Genomic DNA, 20728 nt, shown 5'->3' with positions numbered 1-20728 from the left:
CCATTAGCTCTGTTGGGTGATTTTGGGGTTAGGAGCGTGTTCGTATTGTATTTTAGAGGTCCGTAGCTAATTTATGCTTGAAATGCCGAAGGTTGAATTTTTGAACCGATTTGATAGCGAGATTTTGATCCGAGGGTCGGAATGGGATTCGAGAGTTGTAATAGTTCCGTGGTGTCATTTGGGATGTGTGTGCAAAATTTCAGGTCATTCGGACGTGGTTTGGTTGGGTTTTTGATCAAAAGCGAAATTCAGAAGATTTTAGAAACTTAGGCTTGAATCTGATGTGTTTTGGTTGATTTGATGTTGTTTGAAGTGTTTTGAATATTGGTACAAGCTTGAATAAGGTATTAGGTGATGTTTGTGCTTTTGATTGAGGTCCCGGGGGCCTCGTGGTGATTTCGGATGGTTAACGAAGAGTTTAGAATTTTTTAGGAAGCTTCAGATTTTCTGCTTCTAGTGTTTCCGCACCTGCGGATTGGGAACCGCATGTGCGATGCCCCAGATGCGGGGGAAAGGAGCGTAGAAGCGGAAAGGGCCTGGGAAGGTTGTAACCGCAGAAGCAGCATAGGGGCCGCATCTGCGATGCCGCAGATGCGGTAAAAGGGATCGTAGAAGCGAAAATTGGGACTTAAGTGAAAAATCGCAGATGCGGTTCAAGGACCGCAAATGGGGTACTGTAGAAGCGGAAATTGGACCGCAGATGCGAAAATGCCTGGGCCAAAACATATAAATTGTCGCCTTCGCGAATTTGAGCTATTCTTTCACCATTTTCATCCGGGTTTGAAGCTTTTGAGAGAGATTTTCGAGGAAAACAAAGGGGAATCACTTGGAGGTAACATCCTTGACTTCATAACTCATTTTTATGTGATTAAAGACCTAATTAGTGGTAAAAAATTTGAAAAAATGGGTATTTAGGGCTTGAGTTTAAGAGACCTTTAAATGAGAATTTGAGGGGTCATTTGGACTCCGATTTCATTGTTCTTGTTATGCATAGAGTCGTGAGAGTACGAGGTTTCTGAAAATATAAATTTCACCTGATTCCGAGACATGTGCCCGAGGGGCATTTTTGTCATTTTCAATAATTTCGCGGATTAGCTTAGACTTTAATTGTAGAATCAGTTACTTGAAGTATTATTTATATTATGCAATTAAATTGAATAGATTTGGATAATTTGGAGTCGAGTACTCGTGGTAAAGACGTGGTGTCGGGTTGATTTTGAGCTGGTTCGAGGTAAGTGGCTTGTCAAACCTTGTGTGGGGGACCTTCCCCTAAGGATTGGTATATTTGGTAATTGAAATGCCTTGTACGTGAGGTGACGAGTGCGTACTTGTGCTAATTGTTGGAACTCCAGTTTTCTTTAAGTAATTACTAGCATGTTTCCTTTCCTGTTTCTATTACTTGCATTATTAAGCCTGTTGTTAGCTTAGGAAAGCATGTCTAAGTGACTTAATTGCTTTATTTGTTCGACCTGCCTTACTTGAATTCTGTGCAACATGCTAGCTAGAATCACTTGTTGTCTTATTATGAAATATTTCCATTTCTGTAGATTTTCCTGTTGCTGCCGTGTATTTATTTTGGGACTACGAATGTGGAATTCAGGTAGCTCCCCCTTGTTTGTTTATTTTGGGGCTACGGATGTGGGATTCCGGTAGATCCTCCTGCACAGTTATACGGAACTACGAGAATGCACCCGGTAGATTCCCCCAGTACTGGGTATTTATATTTGGGACTACGGAACGGGATTCCGGTAGATCCCTACGCATTATGAGTTGGACTACGGGACGGGATCCCCGGAGATCCATTGGATATGTACATATGGGACTACATGACGGTATCTTGGGAGATCCCCGATTGTTACTATTGGTGATGATCTGTATTTCCTTTCCGTGTTTACCTTGCTTTTGTATAGTTGTTGTTGTCCTGTACATCCTGTGTTATTTTACTGCTATACTTATTTATATTGTTTTGTTCTATACTGTTGATCTTTATATTTATTTAATCTCAGTAGGGCCCTGACCTTCCTCGTCACTACCCGACCGAGGTTAGGCTTGGCACTTACTGAGTACCGCTGTGGTGTACTCATGCCCCTTTCTGCGCATGTTTTTCCTGTGCAGATCCAGGTGCCACTACTCAGGCTTACCATCCTTGAGAGAGGCGACTGCTTTAGAGATTTCGAGGTACATCTTCCGCATCCGCAGACTGAGGAGACCCTTTCTATTCTAGCTGTTAAACATTGCCCTTATGTATTTTTCTTTCTTGTTAGATAGTATGGAGTTAGACTATTAGATATTCCAAAGGCTTGTATTTCCGTGAGTTTCCGGATTTTGGGATAGTGTACTTAGTTTTGAAAATGTTGTATTGTATATGCCGAGCGGCATTATAACTATTGTTTCCATTAAGTTATTTTGGTTTTTGATTATTTCTTCTGCAAGTACCGTTTATGTTCCGCATTTGTTAGGCTTACCTAGTCGTAGAGACTAGGTACCATCACGACAGTTCACGGATGACGAACTGCGGTCGTGACATGTACGCTCGCACGCTGCCTAATAAGCTTATTTTTTGAGAAATCTAGGACAGGGGTGAAGGCAAAAGAGATGGTCCGACTTGTTTGGCTGGTACCTTCTAATCATATTACATATCATTGGCTAATAAGAGTACACAATATATGTATCAATCTGACAACAAAAATAGTCATGTTAAATAGTTTTTTATCTTGATTTTATCACACAACGACTTAAAGATATGTGTTATTCATTGTAATAGATGCACGTAGAACAACAAATAACTTTAAAGAATGATTGAAGTAATATAACACAAAATAGTTCAGTCACTTGCATGGACTCCACTAATTCATCAATTGTTTTAACTTGAACAACGCCCTTAGCTAACTCATCAGAGGCAAAAACTTTGCTGATAGATGGTTTGAGTCAGTCTCTCAAAGAAACTATCCCGAACATAAAGTAATCTAAATTTAACAAAGTGTAAAACAGTTAGATTGAAAACATAGAAATTGAGTATTGATGCAGGGATCTTTTTTATATTAAACCATTTTCTTAACTCGTCAGATTGAGGAAAATTTGGACTAATCCAAAACTTTGATACATTCCAACTATGGAGCACCGAATATAAATCTGCGAAATAACGTATGTGTAAGATGTAATGAAATAACCTCTCACAAAGAAAAGACATGTGAATAATTGCATTTTACCTTGAAATTTATGGGCTTTTATAAGCTGCATAACAACAACGATAGGCTGGCTGTTAAAGCTTGGCATATGAGATACAATTTGATCAATAATTTGCCCTAGAATGTAGCGGCTCTTCGTCCTGCCAAATAGAAATAGAAAGATAATTTTAGCATATGTAATTGCCAAATTCATCCATAATCAGTAAATGAGTGTTTATTCTTGCTCAACATCTTTAAGTTCGGCATTCATAACCTTTCTAGAAATTTCACCTTGTTTGTGCGTTTAAACCTCACTAAAATTGGGATTTCTCCGATTACATCTAAAGAATTAGAAGATGTTAATTAAATCACAGAAAATATAATAATTAGAAGTTTACAAACAACAACAACGACGATGACTCAGTATGGAGAGGATAGTGTATACACAGACCTTACCCATACCTAAAGAGAGTAGAGAGGCCATTTCCTTAAGATCCTCTCGCTCAAGAAGACAAAAAGAGACAATATTAGTACCACCAATAGAAACCATAGAAAATAACATCATGAAAGTGAGAAAGTAATAATTAGAAGTTTACAATGAACGTTATTTTTACCGAATAATTCAGGCTTGTTCACATCAACCTTATTTATCAATTGATCATATGGTGCCAGATCAAAGATATTCATTGGAGAAGTGGATCATTAATATGTGTTCTGAAAAAATGCAGCACTGACTTGCCAATAGAAGCATGTATTCGATCCCCTTACAAAAAAAGCATATTACATACATGCATGTATAGAAATTAAAAAAATATACGAACAACAGAGCAAAAAAATAAAGATTTTCACATTGAAAAATGGAGAAGCAAACACATGATACATGCTTAGTATATCACTGAGAAACATATTTAAGGATACATATATTTGGTGCACAAATACTTCAATCAGGTTTTTGCTATTGATTATCCCATGAATACGCATATATGCAAATTTAAAAACGAATTATAAGATAATAATATATTTTTAATACCTTTTCATCTTGTAGAACCAATTCAATCGAGAAAATGCCATTGGAATGGTAAGGATCCGGTACTCCTCACAGATGAACAACTCGAACTTTGAACTTGCTTGATTAAATCACTGTGAATAGCCACATTTGCTGAAATCGTATGTTTTCTTGTATTTTTGATAGTAGGCGGAAGATTCAAAGTTAAGAACCGACTATAAGTTGGAGAAATAGAAGTCGGCATCGTGGAGTAGTTCACTTTCAATCGTGCGTTTGCATCGTGTTTAGTGGTTTTGCGGAGGATAGGGAAAGTGGGTTCTAAATGTGCAATTTTTGATTTTTAAATAATAATCTAAATTAGTTTTCTTTTTTAAAGTTAACGAGTAAACAATGTATGTTAAATCAGTTAAATTTTTAAGATGAATGTTTTAAAATCAGTTAATTTTATTAAAATAAATAAATTTTAAATTTTAAATTAAATAAAGCTCTTTAAAATATAAAAAATTGGTCTTCATGGTTCAAAGTTAGAGAGTCAAAAACATATGTTTTAAAATGTGCAATTAATGTTTAATTTTTAAATAACAATGTAAATCAGATTTCCTTTTTAAATTTAAAGATTAACAAATGTAAGCTTTAAAATCAGTTAACTTTTTAAAATAAAGAAATCTTTAATATTTTAAAAATAAAGAAATCTGATTTTTGTTAAAATAATCTTCTAGCTCCTATTCTTTTTAGAGGGTTGTCCTAAAATGCCAAGTGGCCTATTATGATGATGCCACTTGGCTTAATGAGGATGCTTCTTCCTCTCTTTTTAAATATAGATAGATTTGGGTATATATTCTTGGTGGCGATTTTAGTTTTGGCCAGATAAGGCAAATAAAATAAAATATTTTATCTTGAGATTTGGATGTACATGATTATTAAATCTATGCATATTGTGGCCTTTTTATTCATATTGTTTGATCAAATAGATCTGAAGCTGTAATCCCAGTACGTGAGATATGTTCTAATTTATTTACCCACGAGTCTTTGTTTAAACTTTTATTTAAAATCGATGTCCAATAGTTAAAAGGGATTCCAACGAATGATTGATGACTTGTGTTGTTCTGTTCTTAAAGGTAATTTTAATCCAGATCGTTTAAGTTCTATTGTCTTTTCTTTTGGAATAAATATTGTATCATTGATATGATTCTGTGAGTTCTTATACTATTCTGATAGATTACAAGATTACTTTTATTATTTGGGATAATACAACAAGTCATATCAATATTTGCTAAAGTTGATTATAGAATTGTTCTCCTAATGGGTCTATATAGGCATCTGCTTATACTTCGTTTGCCCATTGTTAGAATCTAATCAATATTTTGTTTAAGTTGATTATTAAGGTTAATTACTAAGATGTCATTTTTGAGTTTTTTTTATATGATATATTTAGGAGTGGCCACAACATCTTGAGTACTTAATATAAAAGAAATTGAGTTAATTAATCACATAACGTTTAGTGATTAAAGGTTATAATGACATCTATTTAGTCCAGTTATCTTATTAAAATGGTAACCCGACCCTACAGGGAGGTAATATTTTTGGTGAGATTAATTGGAATGAGATATTAAACCTTTAAGTTGAAAATAATCTTATGCCCACAGGTACGGATTAATTTTTGTATATCTTGGTTTACTAGTCTAATAAAGTAAAGTAAATTCTATGCATGAGTTGCAACCTCTGCTCACAGGAAGGTCTAGAATTTACTTCGAATCGGTATTTTATGCGATTCACCTTTGATGGATTGTACTTCATAGCTTATGTATGTTTATCCTTGTTTTGTAGTCTTTATCGCTTTTCCTACCACTATTTTTAATGAGAATGCTCGAATTCCAATGCTTTCTAGTGACAATTATGCTGAATGGAAGGAGAAAATCCTTCTCACTTTAGGGTGCTCGGATCTAGACCTGACACTTCGTGTGGATGAACCACCTATTTTCACGGAATCAAGTACGCCAGCTGCTAAGGCTAATTATGAGCGGTGGGAGCGATCTAATCGCTTAAGTTTAATGCTCATAAAAGTTCACATAAGCCAAAGCATTAGGGGTTCTATCCCTAATAGCGATAAGGCCAAAGTTTACATGAAGGCAATTGATGGACAATTTGTAAGCTCTGACAAGGCATTAGCCAACACCCTTATGAAGAGGCTCTCAAGTATGACTTTCGACAGAAGTCGTACAGTGCGTGCGCACATTATGGAGATGAGAGACATTGCTGCTAAACTCAAGTCCCTTGAGGTTGATATGTCTGAACCATTTCTTGTGAATTTCATTCTCAACTCACTTCCTGCGGAATATGGTCCGTTCAAGATTTCTTACAACACACATAAGGATAAATGGTCAATCAATGAACTTTTGACTATATGTGTTCAAGAAGAAGAGATGTTGAAGCATGAGATACCTGAAAGTGTTAATATGGTGACTCATAGTAAGAGAAATGTAAAGAAGGGCAAAAGTGTTTCCATGAAGAAGAAAAGAACCTTTGACAAAGATGTTTGTCGTTTCTGTAAGAAAAAGGGATACTGGAAGAAGGATTGCCTGAAATACAAGAAATGGCTTGAGAAGAAAGGTAATTTTACGTTTGTATGTTATGAATCTAATTTTACTGAAGTTTCTGATAATATAAGGCAGATTGATTCTGGTACTACAATTCACATTTTCAAAATCATGTAGGGCTTTCTAACTCAGAGGAAGCCGATAGGAAGTGAACAATACGTCTATTCTGGCAATAGGATGCGTTCACGTGTGGAAGGCGTGGGGACTTATAGGCTCATTTTGAAGGATGGTTTTCACTTAGATTTAGAAAATACTTTTTATGTTCTAGAATATTCTAGAAATTTAATTTCTCTTTCAAGACTATCGATTAGTGGATATGATGTAAATTTTCATTATCCTTCTGTGAAACTTTTGAAAGATAATAAAGTTATTGGTTTTGAAAATTTGAATGAAAATTTATATAAACTTGAGCTAGACCCCACATTCCAATGCAATGTTTTAACTTTGCATGATAAAGAAATTGGCACTAAGCGATGTATTATGAATGAGACTCATCAAGTCTTTGGCACAAGATATTGGGACACATCTCTATTGATAGAGTCAAAAGGTTGGTTAATGATGGAGTTCTAAAAACTCTTGATTTTTCTGACTTTGAGACTTGTGTGGACTGTATAAAGGGTAAGCAGACCAACAAATCAACTAAAGGTGCCAAAAGGAGTACTCAATTGCTTGAGATCACACATACAGACATATGTGGACCTTTTCCTACCCCTTGCTTGAATGGTGAGAGATATTTTATCTCGTTTATTGATGACTGTTCAAGATATATGTATCTCTATTTTCTGTTTAATAAATCAGAAGCACTTGATACTTTTAAAGTTTATAAAATAGAAGTAGAGAAACAAACGGGTGCTCAGATCAAAACTGTAAGATCTGATAGGGGTGGAGAATATTATGGTAGGTACACAGATAAGGGACAAGTTAAGTGTCCATTTGCTGAGTTTCTTAAAAGTGAAGGTATAATTGCTCAATATACCATGCGAGGAACACCACTACAAAATGGTGTGGCAGAAAGAAGGAACTGGACATTAATGGATATGGTAAGAAGCATGATCAGCAGATCAAGTTTACCTTTATCCTTATGGAGTGAAGCCTTAAAAACCGTTGTATATATTTTAAATAGGGTTCCATACAAGGTTGTCCCCAAGACACCTTTTGAGTTATGGAAAGGATAAAAACCTAGTTTAAACCATTTGCACGTTTGGGGATGTCCAACTGAAGTGAGGGTTTATAACCCACAACTAAAGAAGTTGGATGAAAGAACAATAAGTGGTTATTTTATAGGCTATGCATTTAACTCTAAGGGATTTAGGTTTTATTGTCCTTCTCATTCTCCTAAAATTGTTGAGGCTAGAAATGCTAAATTTCTTGAGGAACATGAAGAAAGTGGGAGCGGTTTGACTCAAAGGATGGAATTGGAAGAAATAAGGGAACCACCTGTGGTACCTTTATATATTAGGAACTTGAATGTTGCTCAGAATAATTCTCATGAATTATCTGAAAAGCAACAAGTTCAAGAGCCGCCACCACTTGAGGAGCCACATGAAGATCAACCCATTTTACATGAACCCACTGAAGAAGTGTCTAAACCAGTGAGAGTAAAAAAATCCTCAACAGTTCGAAAACCAGCAATTTCTAGTGACTATGTTGTATATCTCCAAGAGTCTGATTATGATATTGGACTAAAAGATGATCCATGCTCGTTTTCACAATCCATGAGTGGAGAAAACTCCACACTTTGGTATGATGCCATGAAAGAAGAGTTAGAATCTATGGCTAGAAACAAAATTTGGGATCTCGTCGAATTACCAAAGAGATTCTCTACCATAGGTTCCAAGCGGGTCTTTAAAACTAAAAGAGATTCATCGGGTAATATCGAACGATATAAAGCCAGACTTGTAGCCAAGGGTTTTACTCAAAGGGAAGGCATTGATTACCATGAAACCTTCTCTCCAGTATCAAAGAAGGATTCATTGAGAATAATCATGGCATTAATAGCTCATTTTGATTTAGAGTTACATCAAATGGATGTGAAAACAACTTTCTTAAATGGAGATCTTGAGGAGGAGGTATATATGCGTCAGCCTGAAAGATTTTGTGATAAGGACAAAAGTCACCTTGTTTGCAAGTTGAATAAATCCATTTATGGGCTAAAGCAGGCTTCCCGCCAATGGCATATTAAATTTCATAATGTTGTTTCTTCATTTGGATTTACGGAGAACATCATTGATCAGTGTATATACCTTAAGATAAGTGGGAGCAAATATATTTTTCTAGTCCTATATGTGGATGATATTTTGCTTGCAAGTAGTGACTTGGGATTGTCGCACGAGACTAAATAGTTCCTTATCCAGAATTTTAAGATAAAGGGTATGGGTGAAGCCTCTTATGTCATTGGCATAGAGATTCACAGAGGCAGATCCCAAAGATTACTTGGACTGTCTCAAAAGGCCTACCTTGAAAGAATTCTGGGAAGATTCGAGATGATGAATGTTCATCTATAGCAGCACCCATAATTAAAGGTGACAAATTCTCATTGAATCAATATCCAGTAAATGCATTGGAAAAGGAGCAAATGAAAGACATTCCCTATGGTTTTATTGAAATGAGTTTATTGACGAGTTTGTTTGAAAGTGGAAACCGTAGTGCTAATCGAGCTTCCAAAATAAAGTTCCATTTACCTTCATCAAAGTACAAGAGAAAACCAAATCCGTTTTTTCGTTAAAGCTAGTGCTCCTAGGAAATAGTTAAAAATATGTTAAGCCAAAAACGGAGGGGGAGTGAGCGAAAAAACATTCCCCTTTGGGGATGTACACAACCATTCAAGCCCCATTTCTTTTTCCTTTATTCCCAAAGATCTGATTGTACCCTAAATAAGTGTAAGCGAGTGTCTCCAAGCTTCCTGGAATAAGTAGCTTTCTTATACACATCCCAAGTGAAAGGCCTGCAGAGATAAGGTTTTTGGGGTGAGAGCAACTCAGGGGGGCAAGCTATCCTAGCATCAAGGGCTGGAGCTCCAAAGTAGGCCATTGACATCCTCGTTTTGTAAGAATTCACCATGGCTCTATGGCGCACACTCCAAAGGAGCAAATGAAAGACATTCCCTATGCTTTGCTTGTTGGGAGCCTTGTGTATGCACAGGTCTGTACTAGACCTGATATTGCTTTTGCGGTAGGAATGCTTGGCAGATATTAAAGTAACCCTGGTCTTGACCATTGGAAAGCTGGTAAAATGGTCTTGAGATACTTTCAAGGAACCAAGGACTTTAAGCTCACATACAAATACTCTGACTCATTAGAGGTGATTGAATATTCAGACTCTGATTTGGGTGGATGCAAAGACACTGGTAAATCTACTTCAGGATACATTTTCCTCCATGCTAGAGGTGCTGTGTCTTGGAGAAGTGTCAAACAGACCATTGTTGCAACATCCACAATGGAAGCTGAATTTATAGCATGCTATGAAGCTACATCACAGGAGTTATGATTGAAAAACTTTATTTCCAGTCTTAGGATTGTCTATTCCATTTCAAGGACATTGAGAATATTATGTGACAATTCAGCTGCAATGTTCTTCTCTAAGAACAATAAAAGTGGCAGCTGAAGCAAGCACATCGACATAAAGTACTTGATGGTTAGAGACTATGTGAAGAAGCAAGATGTGAATTTTGAGCATGTTAGTACTACTTTGATGATTGCTGATCCTATAACTAAAGGTCTGCCGGCTAATATTTTCAAGGATCATGTAACCCATATGGGGCTTAGTACCTCAATTTAGTCTTGCTTTGCTCTCTAACAGTTTGTCTAGACATTATGTTTATTTTGATATACATGACAGCGCACACTTTTGGTTTTTCATGTATTATTTGTGATCATTGGATCAATAAAGTTGGTCTATGAATGACTTATATTAACTTCATTCGTAAAGTTATTAGACACTTTGTTAGAATATATTGTGCATTGTAATACATGAAAGGAAGTGTTTGTTTAAAAGCATGACCACCATGATTCATGTGATGATATGTTCTAGCGAAAGTGATTGTTGCATAACTCTTAGTTGAGTGATAAAGTCTATGGCCATTTTATATGTTTATCTCTCATAAAAGATTATCTGATTTTAATATGTGGGCCAAGTGGAAGAATGTTAGAAATTTACCGTCTCTTCTAGAGACTTCTAGTGTGTCCTACATATAAGGTAATAAATTATTTACCTTGTCTCCCAATGAAAATAATATATCGGATAATATTTGTAGTTGTGCATATATGGTAGTTTCTTTGATGGAAAGAAATTACCATATATTAGGAGTACCTAGGGTAATTATAATTTATGGAGAAGTCTCTAAGGTTAAAGTATTTGCTTAAGAGTCCCTAGCCTACCTATAAATACGCATATGACTCCATCAGTCTAGCATTCTACGATAGGCATATACTAGAAGGCTCTCTAGGTTTTCTGCTAAAGGTTTCAAAGGCGATTCCCTGCAACGCTTGAACAACAATGGATGAAAGTATGTTCCTATTAATATTGTGTTGCGTAGGCTCTGTGCAATGGTACCTTTGATTAAATCAGAATAAGATATTGGCAGGCGCCATCCGTCAATAAATTTTCTGATTCGAAGTTAATATTCTTTGTCAATATTGGATTAAAAGTTTCTTTTTATTCCCATGCTTGCTATTGCCTAGCGCCTTAACCCCTGCAACCCTTTCACCAGCACTCCTTTCATTGTCTTTAACAAATCGGACCTAAATGTGTTTAGTATTGACTATTGATCTTTTTTCACTTACTCTTTGGCTCGAACGCGTATGTCATGGAACCAGAGAATCATAACTTCGTAGTTCCTTGCAGCATTATTCACAAATGGGCAAAAGGGTAGAACAACCCGTTGCATGTAGTATCTCGTATTCACGCAAGGTCTCGTTCAGTGACTAATTCCATAGTTCGAATTCGTGACCTGTAGAGTATACAGAGACAACTTTACCATTACTCCAAAGCTTCCTTCGCAAATATTCAAAATGGTTTTATTGAAATGAGTTTATTAACGAGTTTGTTTGAAAGTGAAAACCGTAGTGCTAATCGAGCTTCTGAAATAAAGTTCCATTTACCTTCATCAAAGTACAAGAGAAAACCAAATCCATTTTTTCATTAAAGCTAGTACTCCTAGGAAATATTTAAAAATATGTAAAGCCAAAAACATAGGGGGAATGGGCGGAAAAAAACTCCCCTTTGGGGATGTACACAACCATTCAAGCCCCACTTTTTTCCTTTATTCACAAAGATCTGATTGTACCCTAAAGAAGTGTAGGCGAGTGTCTCCAAGATTCCTGGAATAAGTAGCTTTCTTATACACATCCCAAGTGAAAGGCCTGTAGAGATAAGGTCTTTGTTGTGAGAGCAACTCAGGGGGACAAGCTATCCTGGCATCGGGGGCTGGAGCTCCAAAGTAGTCTTGTAGAAGTGTCAACAGACCATTGTTGCAACATCCACATTGGAAGATGAATTTATATCATGCTATGATGCTACATCACAGGCGTTATGGTTGAAAAACTTTATTTCCGGTCTTAGGATTGCCGATTCCATTTCAAGGACAATGAGATTTCTTATGTGACAATTCAGTTGCAGTGTTCTTCTCTAAGAACAATAAAAGTGGCAGCCGAAGCAAGCAGATCGACATAAAGTACTTGATGGTTAGAGACTATGTGAAGAAGCAAGATGTGAATTTTGAGCATGTTAGTACTACTTTGATGATTGCTGATCCTATAACTAAAGGTCTGTCGGCTAATATTTTCAAGGATCATGTCACCCATATTGGGCTTAGTAGCTCAATTTAGGCCTCATTTGTTTTTATTAAGATTAAGACGTCTGAATCTGAATACACATCTGAATATGAAGATGTGTATTAAGATTCAGACGTCTGAATTTGAATACACATCTGAATATGAAGATGTGTATTAAGATTCAGACATCTGAATCTGAATACACAACCGAATGATTAATATGTTATCATTAGGTCTGAACACTGAATGATTAAGACTATTTGTTTTTAGTAACTGAATTTGTACAATTTATCTATATTTGAACATACCATATATAAAACTCAAATAAAATAGTTAATTAAACATTTTTCAAGTTCTAATGTTCAAACATTAAAAACATATTTCTAATAACGATAATACAAAACTATCAAGTATTTCCTCTTCCTTACATTAGCTGAAGTGCAAGTTCTTCACGCATATTGTTCATAAACTGCGAATCTTCAGCTGTCCAGCTAGGTCCACTTGTTTCATCCAATTCTTATTCGAGTTCTCCTTCTTCCTCAAATATTACTTGAGGTAAATCATATTGATTAAACAAGTCATCATTTAGATGCTCTTTCCTGATAAAATTATGAACTGCAAAACATGCAATAACAACATCTCTTTGGACATCAATAGGATATGGAGCCATCTTGTCCAATATTGGGAACCTTGCTTTTAAAATTCCATAAGCACGTTCAATAACATTTCTGAGTTGGGCATGAGCGTGGTTAAACTTTTCCTCTTTATTTATGGCCCGTCTACGATGATAATCTCCTAACCAATATCGAATATTAAGATATGGCGCTAAAAACCCTCGAATGTTGGGATATGCCGCATCACATAAATAATATTTGTCTGTCATCAAAATAGAAGGTTAAATGGACATAATAAACATCTAACTTATTATTTCACAATAACTTAATAAGTTGTATCACTTACTAGGAGGAGGAAATGGAAAGCCATTATTTGGATTAGATGCGATCTCTGTTAGAACACGTGCATCATGTGCTACCCCTTCCCATCCAGCATAAACATAAGTGAAGACCATGTTACAATCACATATAGCTAAAACATTCTGATAACATTTGCCCTTTCCTCTTCCTCTGTAAACAATTTGTTGATTAGCTGGAATAACTGCATGTACTAATGTCCCGTCGAGTGCACCTATTGCTCCCTGCAAATAAATAAATAATTATTTTTACGTTAAAAGTTATAAGAAAATTTTAACGAAAATATATAATAATTTTAAAATACATAATACCTTAAAAAAATTTCGTAGCTTTTTATGAGAACTAGGAATATGCAAATTTGAATCGGATGTTGTCGACAATATCTCCTCTTTGGCAAATTTCATCATTGCTTCAAGAACCTCGTGAAAATATTTGTGAACCGTTTGTGAAGAATGTTGAAATCTTCTCTTGATAACCACAAAACGCTCATTAGGACCTATAATAGTCAAAAGTATTGCAATCTTTTCTTCGACAGAAATATGTTTACTATCTACGAGTCATCCTTTATGTCTAAAATGCTGACATAGTCGAACATACGCATCAATTCTAAGCATTGTCGACTAGAGCCGGACAATAATTCTGATGTGTATTTATCACCAGATAAAGACGATGCTAATTCTTTATTTCTTTGGATATTCTTGAGTCTAAAATAATTTCTATACCAATACAAGCACATCAACCATAATATTTGATCTCCAGTGTCCATATCTAAACTGTTTTAACAAAGAAAATATATAATACACGATAGTAAGCATAACATTGTATGTAAACAAAAAAGTTACATAAACACAATAAATTAATCAGTAAAACAATACATAAACACCAAACATACGTCAAACAAGACATTTAAAAAAGGTATATCACAGAAAAAAATGTTCTAAGCATAATATAATATTAAAAAATTAAACAAGCATAATAGATACTAGTTGAATAAAACAGCGAAGGTTCCATATTATTAAAAAAATTAAATAAGCATAATAGATACTAGTTAGAAAAGGCAAAGAAGGTTCCATATTATTAACGTCTACTGAATCTAGCAAATTAGCAAAATCAAAGAATTCCCAATTTTTTTCCCATGGCCTTAATCCAACTCTTTAACTTGTCGTCCTCTGGAATTTTTATCCACACTTTCTTGTAGTTGTCACCTTCACAAAGTATGCTAATAGTTGCACTGTATAATGGTTCTTCCCATCCAAGTACATCTAATTGTTCTATACATTCCTCAATGTCAGGCCCATTATTATTTTTAATCAATATATCTAATGCATTACTCATCTTCTCATCAATTTCCAATTAAGACGATGAAAACTTCTTTTTCTTTCCCAAAGGTTTCCTTTCACTTGGAACTGAAGACTGAGATGGATAATTAGTAGGAGCTCTATCATTTTGTTACTAACTAGATCTTCGATGTTATCAAGTGTATCTATATCTATAGTAGTAGATACATAAGAGACAACAGGACGAGGATATGTACAGCTTGGACTCCAACCATGAATTCCTGTTGCTGTAGAACCCTCAAAAAGTTTAGTACAAAGATCAGGGAAGGGTAGAGGTGAAGTCTTCAATGCCTTTGCTTTTGGATGAGCCTATAATAAAGAAATTTTAATATGCATGTCAAATCCTTTTCTTACGGAAAAAAGAAAATAAAAGGCTAAATTACTAGATAATGAACTAACCTTTATGTATTCATCCCACTCACTATTAGACATTAGAATGGTATTGCTTACTAGGTCATAAATATTGCCAGTCTTTTTAGTTATTGGCAACCAAGCTTGATACTTTTCTTTTAGATAGTCATAATGATTCTTCATCTGCTTTTGTGTGATGCTAAAGCCATGAGTAGTCTCCAAAACTAGTTTAACCTTGTTCCATGAATCTGCCTTCAAACTACTTCCAAGTCTCCCGTTTAAGGATATCTCTTGAATACAACTTTCTAAAAACGTTTTTACTACGTCCATATTTTTCCAACTCGCTCTTGAGTTTTCACTAGATTGTTCCATAGCTGAAATATAAAATAATAATGATTATCGGATATGACTGATGAAAATAGAAGTAGTAGACCGAGACAATCAATACAAAAAATTGAAAACAGAAAAAGAGATTTATATTTAGCAGAAAAAAAATCTGTAGAAGCAGACACAAGTGCGTAGATTGCATCTTGTACTCTTCGTACAAGTGAACATGAATTTCAATTTATTGTGAAGGGAGAAGAGAAAGATATGAGGTGGAATAGATATTTATTAAAAGAAGGAAAGAGACTTGAATATTCAATTGAATAAACAATAAGCATAAGGCAAACAGCTAACAGTTCCAGAACGGAGGTCCTCCGAGAAGTAGCATGCTATAAATTCTTAACTACATTTTGTTCTTTTCCAAGAAAGCTAAGGTAGTACATTGCCAGGGGAGATCTCTGGAAAAAAAATTCCATCTAAAAGAAACACAGAACATGCTGAAAGTTCTATATCTGTTGGTCAAAATATGTGGAGAAATCTGAATATATTCATAGAAATATGCTTCGATGAAGTTTGGCAGTTGGACTTCCATAGATCCTCAAGGAAGACACAACTCTTTATACTCTTTTTAATTTTTATTTTTTGATCTTGAACAGGTAATTTTGGAGGCTCAGATTAGTTATTTACACCCATTAATATTCTTCTAACACTTTCTACTCGACTGAAGCTTCACAATTTTTTGAAGCATAACAAATCAGTAGGAATTAACACATCTCTAAGTTCTAATTTTCATCAAAGTTTAATGCTAGAGTTTGAACAACTTTTTGCTTAATTTTTCACTTTAGAAATAACTATTAGAGAATACGAATTGAAATCTTGAAACTCACTTCACAAAATAATAGGCAAGAATATTGCGAATTTCAAAATATAATAACAAAACACTTTCTAAAGGTTTTAGAATCTTACCTGTTCAAGAGAAAACAAGCTTGAGTAGAAGATGATAGATGAAGAGGGGAGGCATGATACTTATATGCACAGACTGTATTGGGAAAAAACTGAATTTACATTGAAGGTGACGTGGCATGACACGAGGAATGGTCAAAACATGATGATCAGTTAAGAGGCACGACTGACAACAAATATGGGGAAAGAAAAGCTAAATAGGCACGAGAGACAATTCGAATAATACAAGTTTCGTACCTATATAGGTCATTTAAAGCCAAGAGATCAGAAGGCATTGAAGACAAGGATATGATGATGAAAAGGAGTCCAAATTCAATATTAAATACCCAATACGTTAGAGAATTAGTATTAAATAGGAATGATTGTGTAACGTCTTATTTAATGTCATTTATTGCTCATAATTGTCTCATTAAGACTAAGGTATTACTCCTTTACTTAGAATCAACTATAAAAAGAGGAGGTCTCGTCATTTGTAAGGACAGAGGATATCATAAACATTACATTAGAATACAAACCTATTTACTGCTTATTTGTCATTCTCAAAAAGTCTATTATTTCTTTTTCGTCTCCTGATTATCAGTAGCCCGAATTTCTATTTGTCTTTAGCTTTGACCAAAGAATCACATTTTTGGTTAAACAAATTGGTTCCGTTACCGGAAATCTGATAATCTTTTCTTTGAAGCTACGTTTTACTCGTCTTTATCAACATGTCAAACAACAACAACAATAATAACAGTGATAACACATTGGGAAATCATGAAAATCAAATCCATCAAAATCAAGGAGACCTACCGAACATTGACGTGGTTCCCTCCCCTCTAGATTCACCATGTCAATCTCGTGAAGGCACTCCTGCACCTGAATCCAGTGCTGATCAACAAGAACAATCTGAACATTTTGAAGGAGGTGCAAATGAAGCTTTACAAAAGCTAATTGATGCACAGGTCGGCAAAGCTCTTTAGGCTCTAGTTAGTCGATTGCCTGCTGCACCACCCACACCAGCTCCTAATAATAATACATTGGAGAATCCTCATTCTGGTCTTGTTAATTCTGGTAATGGAGGAACCACCAGTGAACCACAGGAAGGGGGACCAGGTAATTCAAATAATTCCTATTTGCAAAATTTAGTTCTAACCTTGCAGAAACAGATTACGGAACAAAATGAGCATATTGAGCAAATCCCTAGAGTTCCGCCTGTAATAAAAGGAGTAGACATGGACAGATACTCACAACAACCTTGGAAGCCAAGTGCTGCTCCCCTTCCAATTCCGAAAAAGTTCAAAATGCCTGACATCCCAAAATATGATGGTACTATAGACCCACGTGACCACCTGACTGCATTTACAACAGACATGAAAGGCAACGACTTGACCAAACAAGAAATCGAATCAGTACTGGTCAAAAAATTTGGAGAAACACTCACCAAGGGTGCATTAACCTGGTATTCTCTTTTATCTGAAAATTCTATAAATTCTTTTGCTGAGCTTGCAGATTCTTTTATTACAGCACACTCGGGAGCTCAAAAGGTTGAGAAAAGAATGGAAGATATTTTCAAAATCAAACAAGGGGATTCAGAGTTGCTCAGAGACTTTGTTGATAGATTCCAGCGTGAAAGAATGACTCTACCCCGTGTACCTGACAACTGGGCTGCAATAGCTTTCGCAAGTAATTTAAATGACAAAAGTTCTAAAGCCACGAGAAGACTCAAAGAAAGCCTTCGTGAATTCCCTGCAACCACGTGGAATGATGTTTACAACAGGTACAGTACGAAGCTGCGAATTGAAGAAGATACCGTACCTAAGTTTCATCATGAAGAAAGGGGCGGCTCCAGAAGATCAGAAACCGAAAAAAGATCAGGTAAAAATAGGTACGATCCATATATGGGACCTCCAGGAAAAGACTCACAGTCAAAACAAGATAGCCAGCAATATGATCAAAAATTGAGGAACAGGGAATCTGGTTCTTCATCAAGATTCAAAAATGATCGGAACAGACAAGAGTCACGAGATGATGACAGCAGTTTAAAGGCAAGGTTCGGCGGATATAACTTTAATGTCACTACCTCCGAGCTCGTGGCTGTTTTGAGAGGCATGGGAGATAAGGTACGATGGTCAAAAGAGATGCGGTCAAATCCAAATAGATGCAATCTAGATCATTGGTGCGAATTCCACAATGATCACGGGCACAAAACTTCAGACTGTAGATTCTTGCAGAGCGAAGTGGATCATCTATTGAAGCAAGGGTACCTCACTGAGTTATTTAGTGAAAAAGGTAAACAAGCCTATATGAAAAATAGGCAAGAGCCTCCAAAGCCTCCTTCACCCAAGAGAACAGTGAATGTGATAAGTGGGGGAGAAGATATTCACGGCATAACCTACACAGCTTCCAACAAGGTTTATAAAGTAACAATTACACATGGGAAACGGGTACGGCAGGTTTTAGAAAATGAAAGTATTTCATTCGATGATGCAGATACCGAAGGAGTGATAACCCCACATAATGACGCACTGGTAATATCTTTACTTGTACATGATACTAATGTAAAACGAGTTTTGATTGATCCAGGGAGTTCCGTAAATATTATACTACTAAGGGTATTACATGAAATGCAAGATAAAGATAACATGATACCCAAGGCGCATACCTTGTCAGACTTCGACAATTCAAGTGTGGTAACAAAAGGAGAGGTAGTTCTAACAACTTTTGTTGCAGGTGTTGTTAAAGAAACTAAATTTCAGGTAGTTGATATGGAAATGGCCTACAATATGATCATGGGGAGGCCTTGGATCCATGATATGGATGTTGTTCCATCAACTCTACATCAAGTTCTTAAATTTCCATCACCGTAGGGGATTTGTCAAATTCGAGGGGATCAGCATACAGCTAGGAGTATCAACGTTGTAATAGATACGAGCACCGTAAACAAAGAAAAATAGCAATTACAGGAAACAGTTGAAGGTGTCAGCAATCAAACCTCAACTGAGCAAGAGAAAACAGATTTAGACTCGAGACCTGATACAATTCAAGAACCTGAGGAGAATGAAAATATCAAAACAACCATTGAAGAACTCGAGGTTGTGATATTATTTGAGCAGTGGTCTGAACGGAAAGTTTATGTTGGAGCTAATTTAAACTCAAACATGCGAGGTATGTTAATTGAATTTCTAAAATCTAACGTGGACTGTTTTGCTTGGTCCCATGCTGACATGACAGGGATACCACAGGATGTGATGACTCACAAATTAAACGAAGACCCGTCCTTTACACCAATAAAGCAAAAGAAAAGAAAGCAAGGGGCTTTCAAAAACCAGGTGATTCAAGATGAGGTCCAAAAGCTATTAAAAGTTAGGTCAATCCGCGAGGTAAAGTACCCTAATTGGTTAGCCAACACAGTTGTTGTACCTAAGAAAAATGGTAAGTGGAGAGTCTGTGTAGATTATACAGATCTTAATAAAGTTTGTCCAAAAGATTCTTTTCCTTTACCACATATAGATCAATTAATTGATGCAACTGCAGGACATGAACTTTTAAGTTTTTTAGATGCATATTCAGGGTACAACCAAATTAAAATGGACCCTAGTGATGAAGAAAAAACTTCTTTCATCACAAACAGGGGGACTTACTGTTATAAAGTAATGCCCTTTGGTCTCAAATATGATGGGGCAACCTATCAAAGGTTGGTCACCAAAATGTTCCAAGAACATTTAGGAAAGACAATGGAGGTATATATAGACGATATGCTCGTCAAAACCCAGCAGTCTCATGATCATATTTCTCATCTATCTGTTACATTTGAAATTTTGCAAAAATTTAATATGAAACTCAACCCAGAAAAATGTGCATTTGGAGTTGCATCAGGTAAGTTTTTGGGTTTTCTTGTTTCTAACCGTGGTATTGAGTTAAATCCTTCTCAGATCAAAGAAATAGAAGAAATCCCTGATATCCTTACTAATAAAAAGGAAGTTCAAAGATTAACGGGGAGAATTGCAGCTTTGGGGAGATTTATTTCCAAATCTTCAGAAAAGTGTTTTAAGTTTTTCTCTGCACTCAAAAAGAAAGATCATTTTGAATGGAACGAAGATTGTCAACAAGCCCTTAGAAATTTGAAAGCTTATTTGTCAAAACCACCGTTATTGGCAAAACCAAAGGTGGGAGAAAAGCTTCCCATCTATCTGGTTGTGTCTGAAGTTGTGGTAAGTGCTGTTTTAGTCCGTGAGGACCAAGGTAAATAATCTCCTATT

General features: G+C 35.7%; 1 protein-coding gene and 1 long non-coding RNA gene across 3 annotated transcripts; both read right to left on the bottom strand.

The window, feature by feature from the left end:
* Positions 1-2841: 2841 nt before the first annotated feature.
* LOC142176693 (uncharacterized) lies at positions 2842-4434 on the bottom strand. Of its 2 annotated transcripts, none has more exons than XR_012705425.1 (3): positions 4198-4434; positions 3210-3669; positions 2842-3132 (listed from the first exon to the last, which is right to left on the bottom strand). It is a non-coding gene; the product is annotated as an uncharacterized LOC142176693 (long non-coding RNA). The 2 variants fall into 2 exon arrangements; XR_012705424.1 differs by having other exon boundaries at positions 3210-3328.
* An 8624-nt stretch (positions 4435-13058) lies between these two features.
* LOC142176015 (uncharacterized) lies at positions 13059-15572 on the bottom strand. The gene is made up of 6 exons (XM_075243048.1): positions 15249-15572; positions 14970-15158; positions 14664-14847; positions 13824-14008; positions 13502-13736; positions 13059-13417 (listed from the first exon to the last, which is right to left on the bottom strand). Exons 1-6 carry the CDS (start codon positions 15570-15572, stop codon positions 13059-13061), a joined length of 1476 nt encoding a protein of 491 aa, XP_075099149.1.
* Between the last annotated feature and the right edge of the window lie 5156 nt (positions 15573-20728).

Source organism: Nicotiana tabacum, chromosome 22 (genome assembly GCF_000715075.1).
Source record: "Nicotiana tabacum cultivar K326 chromosome 22, ASM71507v2, whole genome shotgun sequence".
NCBI classification, from domain to species: domain Eukaryota; kingdom Viridiplantae; phylum Streptophyta; class Magnoliopsida; order Solanales; family Solanaceae; genus Nicotiana; species Nicotiana tabacum.
Note: the sequence above shows the minus strand (reverse complement) of the source record. Positions and strands in the feature narration are given on the sequence as shown.